The sequence below is a fragment of the Ammodytes marinus genome, assembly GCF_949987685.1.
Source record: "Ammodytes marinus genome assembly, chromosome: 21".
NCBI classification, from domain to species: Eukaryota; Metazoa; Chordata; class Actinopteri; order Uranoscopiformes; family Ammodytidae; genus Ammodytes; species Ammodytes marinus.
Window position 1 is genome coordinate 25,681,228 of NC_137225.1, and position 7,587 is coordinate 25,688,814.

Consider the following 7,587-nt stretch of genomic DNA (forward strand, 5'->3'; position numbering starts at 1 on the left):
TTGGTCTTTGGATCGTTTTTAACTTTCTGGATCAACTGTTTTTCTTTTTAATTATTTAATCTTGTTTGGGATTTGTGTATTGTTGCTAAGCTTGCTGAATAAAACCAGGTAGATTTTCTGATCTACTGAAAAAAGCAGAAATCTCTTTTATCATTTTTGGTTCTTCAGTCCACCTGCTAGAGGAACTCTAAATCTGAGGCCATGGTGCTCAGCAGGAAACCAATGGACTGTCTACTCCAGGAATGAGTCCTTACCCCAAGGTAAGGAGTTAACAAGTACCTCAGAGTCTTGTTTGCAAGTGAGTGGACAACATTTATTAATGTAAATGAAAATCATTGAGGCGCTTTCTGTCCGTTAGTGGAACTAACGGATCCCTGATTGGTTCATGTAGTCATCAATCTAGCCTCCAGTTAGTCAGACCGGACCCTCCCCACTGTCAGCACACAGACCTCCCGGCCACAGTTTAGCCCCAAGTTTGTTTACATGGAAACTGGGCCTTTTTATATTTTTCACCATCCCCTTAGAAAGTCTGTTCATGCCCCTGTATACAGAAACTAATCTTAACCAATGTCACATAATGAGACACAATTAACAACTTTAATGTTTTTTCAACACACTTGTGGCTTTGTTAGCAGGTTAGCTGCAGCCTGTAAACAACAAAGATGCATCTACCTGTGACTTTACAATCTAATCTCACATTCAACAACCGTTAAAGCTAAAATGAGACACAATCATTCAATTCATTCATCTTCTTCTTTTGACAATTTCTTTCTGGAAATTCTGTACAAATTTACACAACATTTGAACGGAAAATTCTCTATTGAGACTGGGTTTTTGAAAGCAGAGAAAAAGAGAGAGGGTTGTTTTGTCTCTAGTCACACCAGTTAACTCACCCATAGTAATATTGAAAAACCATGAAAAAGTGCATTTTACATAATATGTGAGTGTGACCTTTATAGTTAGGATGAACAATGAATGTCGTCAAGAACCTCAGGAACAATAAACAACCGCTATCTCAGCTTCTGTACATTTCACTAACAGCAGTGACAAACGGTAACAAGCAATAACCCTGCATTCCAAATCGCATACTCTTTCCTTTTTCTATTCTACATACTACTGCTGACCATAAAAATAATCTAGTTAGCATGCAGTATGCTACAATTGGGACAAACTTAAACTTATTTATTTCATCATAACATTGCACCTTGAATTGCCTCTTGCTTTTATATCCGTCTCATCGCTGGTTGTTTTCATTCGGAGGCTCCGTCGATTTGACGTCACTTTCGGTGCGCACTGGATTGTGGGTCAGAATCGCACAACAGGATGTAGTAGGGATCAGGGTATTTTTAAGCATACTAAATCCGACCACAAGAATGGGACATCCTAAATCTTTTTTCTACCATACTAAATAGTAGATAGTACGGGGATTGGAATGCAGGGTAAGTTTCAACAGAGTCAATGTGCAGTAACAGTAAATCTTGGCTCATTTTTGTCAAGTAAAGGAAAAACAAAAAACTTTTTACACCTCAAAACTCGTCGGAGCTAGTTCACATGTAAAAAGAGACAAATCTAAACTTAACTAATAAGTGTTTCAAGTAAAATGCCGTCAGAAGGTTTTAATGATTTCACAAACTTTCACTTTTAAAAGGTGGAGTCAGCTTTTCTGGAGAACGCTTGCTGTCAGAATCAGTGAATATCTCCTCATTATCCACTACTTGTCCGTACGCTGTGCAGTGACAAAATCCAGTGTTAATACACAGCCTAGGCTCTGTAAACAGGCACGGTCCTATGTACCATAGGCCTCCTTTGTTTGCATACCATTTGTTTTCATACCAGTTGAAGAGACGAGATGAGATAAGTCGATGTTGAACAGAATACTGCTCAAATAAATCAATATTCTTCTCTGCAGCGTCTTTGTGAACGTTTTCCGATCTTATTTCCATAACGCTTGTAGCTTTTAGTACCAATGGAATTCATGCAAATTCTGGCCAGGGACAGATGCGGCGTAAAGGAAAATGCCTTAGAGATTAAAGGTGCTAGGTGTTAATTCTAGCGTCCCCTTTGGACAAAAGTGCCAGCTGTTGTTCCTGGGTGAGCGTATACCCATGACAAAAGCATTAAGAAAAACTATGTAAAAATAGCATTCTTTACACTGATGATCATCAGAGGAAAAATTAGACTGTTTTAGAAATTTTTATAAGTTTGTTCCTCAAAGGGAACATCAAGTGTTTTTGTGGCTCCTTGGTTTTCATGAAATTGTGCAAAAATGTAATGCAACCTTTTAAATATTCAAGGAAATGTCCAGTTTGTGAGTTTGAATCCTTGGAAAAGTCTGTTTCCTCACGAGTGCATGCAGTGTGTTCTGTTCCAGTGTCGGAGAAGATTTCGAGATACAAATTACATGTACAATATAAACAGTTCAATTAAATACTGTCAGTGGCCTTAAACAAAGTAGGCGACAAAACCCTCACAGTTTCAAGTTTGTATTGTCTAAAATCTGAATGCTGCTGCTGCCCCCTAGCGGACGGGGGCATGCAGTGCAGCGCCCAGACCCAAATACTCTAGGTTCACCGCAGCTGGGAGGAATAAATCGTTCCTGGTAAATGCTGTGTTCGTTGTAGGCAGAAAATCGGCCTGGTAGTCAGGGTTGTCGAGGCTGTCGCAGGCTGCCAAAGGGAGCGAGTTTTGGGCCGTGTTGAGGTACTCTGGGGCCTCTGGAACCATGGAGAAGGGCTTTAGATATTCCATCGGAGAGGGGGGTGAGGTGGCGCCCCAACCCATGCTTAGGTCCTCGTAGTTGGGATTCATAACCTCCGACTGATGGCTGCTGTGGCTGGTTTCACTCCGCAGGCTCTCGTGGTTCATGTACTCTGAGGAAGACAGAAAAACCAGGATGAGTCAAAGTCAAGTCAAGTCGCTTTATTGTCAATTTCTACAATATATTCCAGACATACAGAGGAATCGAAATAACGTTTATATCTGACCAACTATACAATAAGTACAAAATAATAAAATTAGATAAGATAAGTTACATAGCCTATACAATGAACAAATTGAAGAAATTGAAAGTGAGTAACATTTAGGTGTTTATTTACAGAGAACCGTTCATTCGATATACTTTATATTTGGTGTTTGTGTTGTTGAGGACCCAAATAAGTTTAGTGCAGAGTGTGTTGTTGTTTGGATCAGAGGTTCTGGAGAAAACTGGGAAAACCTGGTCAAAGCCAGATGGACTTTGGTGCTTCTTGTCTATATGTGTTGTTACAGAACCACTGAAGTCGTTTATTTTAATTACTTGTTTGTTTGTACCTTTTTTAGAACACCATTATCCCAGTTTTTATTGTAATTTCCACAGTGTGCTGTCTGAATGTGCTCTGAAATTAAAATGGTTCATTCTAATCTATATTTAGTCAGTACTCCAGTTCAAACAGATTTATCACAGTATTTATAGAGCAGTGTACCGTGGCCCAAAAATTCTACACACTGCAGGTTTAAATATATTTAAATTTGTACATGTTATATTTTAACACTTATTTACTCATTAGATTCTTAATTATTCTGTTCCTAATTGACATAGTATTTAGTCAGGACTCCAAACAGAACAGGTATTTAGTATTTATAGAGCAGTGTACCGTGGCCCGTGCAGGTGTCCGGTGAGTTGTGCGTTGGATCTGTGATGTAGCGCAGAGCGATGCTGTTCTCTCTGACGGGGCGGCCGTTCTGATGTGAGGAAAGAGAAAGAGAAACAGGAACATGGAGTTGGGTTATTGCACAGAGACACCATTTAACACTGAAAGAAAATGTTTGTGAGATATTTACCTTTGAAATGACCATTAAAAAATGTTTTGGTCCTATTAACAATAACGCTACGTAAATGTAGTCCAAAGTCAAGACAGACAGACAGACAGACAGACAGACAGACAGACAGACAGACAGACAGACAGACAGACAGACAGATAGATAGATAGACAGACAGACAGACAGACAGACAGATAGATAGATAGATAGATAGATAGATAGATAGATAGATAGATAGATAGATAGATAGATAGATAGATAGATAGATAGATAGATAGATAGATAGATAGATAGATAGATAGATAGATAGATGTTATTGTTCACATACCGCGGCGTTGCAGGGGCGGTTGTCATTGTTGTCCAGTCCTTTGTATGGCGGCAGATATTCGTCGGCATCGACTAAATCCTCCGTGTCTTCCGTACTCAGCAGTCGAGAGTAAAACCGGCTGTCGGTCGGACTGGGGAGGTCACCCTGATAGAGAGACGGATGGACAGATACATGGATTTACCTGCTGTATATGTAATACACACTTCATAATTAATAAGCAATTAAACAAAAATTATTTAACATTGAAGCGGATAGGAGCAGCCTTCCAAACCGCTAAAACTTCCTCTGCTTTGAAACCTATCTCCTCCCGCATTTTTTCAGCTAGAGACTCCATTCAAACGTTAAACAATTCACATTAATTACAGCTATTAAATTCCTATTCAACTTTTTAAAATCTTCAACTGTCTTTGAACAAACACAGTTTTAGTTTTAAGCTTTTTTCAACCTCTTTCTAAATTTATAATGGGATCCGGATGGGACGGAATGTTCAGAGGCAGAGTGGGGGAACCAACTGTTACAGTGTAGAACTGGTGTAAAAATACACCAAAACCTTCCACATAACTGCCTCTCACTCCCACAAATTAAACCCTACGTGGATAATTTTTACATCAAAATGTAGGACATATTCTGCCGGTCGCATAGATGTGACTACTGAAGCAATCGGACTTACACAATGGAAGTTTTGGGCTTCCAAGCTAAATGGTGTCCAACCAACTGCCGCCTTGATAACTGAGACATGACATTTCTGGAGAAAGGCAGACTGTACCACACCTTTAAAATTCTCTGGTTCTCATATTCTTCACATTACAGGCACACTCTTCACACTGTGTCTTCATCAGATTCTTCTGGTTCTAACAATAAAATAATTTTGTCAGTTAGACTCACGGTCCGTCAGTTAGAGGCAGCGGTTTGAGGTGAAGTTTTGGATGAAATGACCTCTCTGAGGCCTCTAAAAGGTGGGATTTCTGCCTGATCACAGACCCTCAATAACACATACACTCACCTTGGTGACTCACTCTGCCCATTAAAGGGCAATTTCACTTTTTTTTCTTGATTATTTTTTTCTTTTTTCCGCTTTATTAGACAGTTCGGAGAGGCACAGTTGAAATGGGGCAAACACTTTGCTCTTTGAAGGCCTATTTCACACATACTTTTTTTTCGTGTCTTTCAATTATAATTTTATCTAGACATTTTTAAATATTCAACATCATTCCTATAAGAGTTAAACAATTCACTACTGTTCATACTTAAGACTGTTTCTTACTTTTCCACATCTTCATACTCCTTTAGCTGATTCAAATACATTCAAGCCATCAAGGTAGTTTAGCTCCAAGTCTATTCAATTACTATTTCATAGTTTTAAGATTTTTATCCATGTCTTTCAACTTCTTCATAATTTCAGCAAGAAATGTTATTCAAACCTCTATATATAATTCACATATATACAATAATGACCTTTATAAACTTCAACAACTTTATAAACCTTTATAGACCTTTTTCAAATCTTCATACTCAGCTATCCAGTTTAGCGTAAGCTGTTCCAGCATTCACACGCATTTTCAGCAGGAAATGCATTTCTAGTTCTTATCTAATCTTTTCCACAATATATTTTAATGTGGCGTTCACAGGCTTGCTCCTGCCTGCAATGCAGAGACACTCCACCAGAGGGCAGGAGAAGTGTGTCTGATGGTATTAAACATTACAGGAATATATTAATCATATTGGTGATGTATAAGTCTTAAACGCATTCATAAAATATGATACAGCTGGTATTATATCAGCACACAAGTTCATTTAAAAACTTTGATTTCATGTCCCTTACGAGGAACTTTTAAATATTTCTGAAAAAGTCTAATTTTTCCTCTGATGATCATAAATTACATGTGACAGCAAACGAGACCATCAGTGCAAAGAAAGAATGCTATTTTTATATAGTTTATCTTAATGCCTTTGTCATGGGTATACGCTCACCCAAGAACAACAGCTGGCGTAGTAAGAAAGAACACAAACTGAAAGTTCCTCCTAGCACCTTTAACATAAATCACATTCTAAAAATCAACACAGTAATCGTATTGTAAACTGACCAAAAAAAAAGAAATCCCGCCAAAATAAGACTAAAGACATCAGTCTCATATGCACACTGTGGTTTTACCTGTATGACAGGTGTGTGTGTGTGTGTGTGTGTGTGTGTGTGTGTGTGTGTGTGTGTGTGTGTGTGTGTGTGTGTGTGTGTGTGTGTGTGTGTGTGTGTGTGTGTGTGTGTGTGTGCGTGTGTGTGTGTGTGTGGTTTTACCTGTATGACCAGGTATCTGGATGGATCCCGGGCCATTTTTGCAAACTCTGCGATCAGCTCTCTGAACTTGGGACGACTAGACGGGTCGATCATCCAACCTGGAGGAAGAGAGAGAGGCGAAATTAACCTTTTCAAAGCTGGACCTTTATTGTCTATTATAAGGTTTATTGATGCTAGAAGTCTGGGGTCGCGATGTTAAAGGTAAAATATTTCTGAAACAGTCTCATTTTTCCTCTGATGATCATAAACGACACGTAACAGCAAACGAGACCATCAGTGCAAAAAATGCTATTTTGATATGGTTTTTCTTAATGCCTTTGTCATGGGTATACGCTCACCCAGGAACAACAGCTGGCGTGGTAAAAACACTACCGCTTTTGTCCAAAGAGGGGCGCTAGAATGAACACAAACTGAAAGTTCCTCGGAGCACCTTTGAAGTTCTCCACATTTTAGTACAAAGTTAATTCAACATATTCTGATATAAATTTGCATAGCGACTGCCCTGTATAAGTTGAAACCTGGCTACTTACTGCATTGGACATGTTGTATATTGGCTTATCTAGTAAATGCGATTCAAGCGATTTTTTTTATTTTTATTTTTTTTAAGATATTTTTTTTGGCATTTTTATGCTTTATTGATAGTGTAGAGACAGAGGTGAAATGGGGCAGAGAGGGGAGTGACATGCAGAGAACGACCACGGGCTGGAATCGAACCCGGGTCTGCTGCTGGACCCGGCCCGGGAGGGGGACGCCTGATTCAAGTGATTTTTTAATTCTTACATTTGACCATGATCATGTAGACGTCGATGGTGCAGATAGGGGGCTGGGGCAGACGGTCTCCCCGCTCCAGCACAGAGGAGATCTCACTGGCCGGGATCCCGTCATACGGCCGCGAGCCAAACGTCATCAGCTCCCACACTGTCACTCCTGTTCAATACAGGATAACAACTGGTTAAACTGTGTGTGTGGGGTCGGGGAGGGGGGAGGGGTGTGTGTGTGTGGGGTAGGAGTGTGTGTGTGTGTGTGTGTGTATATATGTGTGTGTGTGTGTGTGTGTGTGTGTATATATGTGTGTGTGTATATATGTGTCTGTGTGTGTGTGTGTGTGTGTGTGTGTCTGTGTCTGTGTGAGAGAGAGTGTGTGTGTGTGTGTGTGTGTGTGTGTGTG

At 39.7% G+C, this 7,587-nt stretch overlaps 2 protein-coding genes across 10 annotated transcripts in view; one reads left to right on the forward strand and one right to left on the reverse strand.

The window, feature by feature from the left end:
• Positions 1–7,587, forward strand: part of LOC307267615 (uncharacterized protein) — a 275,732-nt gene that overhangs the window by 35,204 nt on the left and 232,941 nt on the right. The gene's annotated exons all lie outside the window — the stretch shown is intronic.
• LOC307267620 (melanoma receptor tyrosine-protein kinase-like) overlaps positions 585–7,587 on the reverse strand; it is a 65,979-nt gene continuing 58,976 nt past the window's right edge. Inside the window, exons 23-27 of the mRNA XM_080049995.1 lie at positions 7,200–7,346; positions 6,420–6,517; positions 4,127–4,270; positions 3,633–3,720; positions 585–2,870 (exon numbers count right to left, since the gene is read on the reverse strand). Coding sequence (XP_079906121.1) covers positions 2,518–2,870; positions 3,633–3,720; positions 4,127–4,270; positions 6,420–6,517; positions 7,200–7,346 — 830 coding nt within the window. The 3' untranslated portion in view covers positions 585–2,517. The remainder of the gene's footprint in view (positions 2,871–3,632; positions 3,721–4,126; positions 4,271–6,419; positions 6,518–7,199; positions 7,347–7,587) is intronic.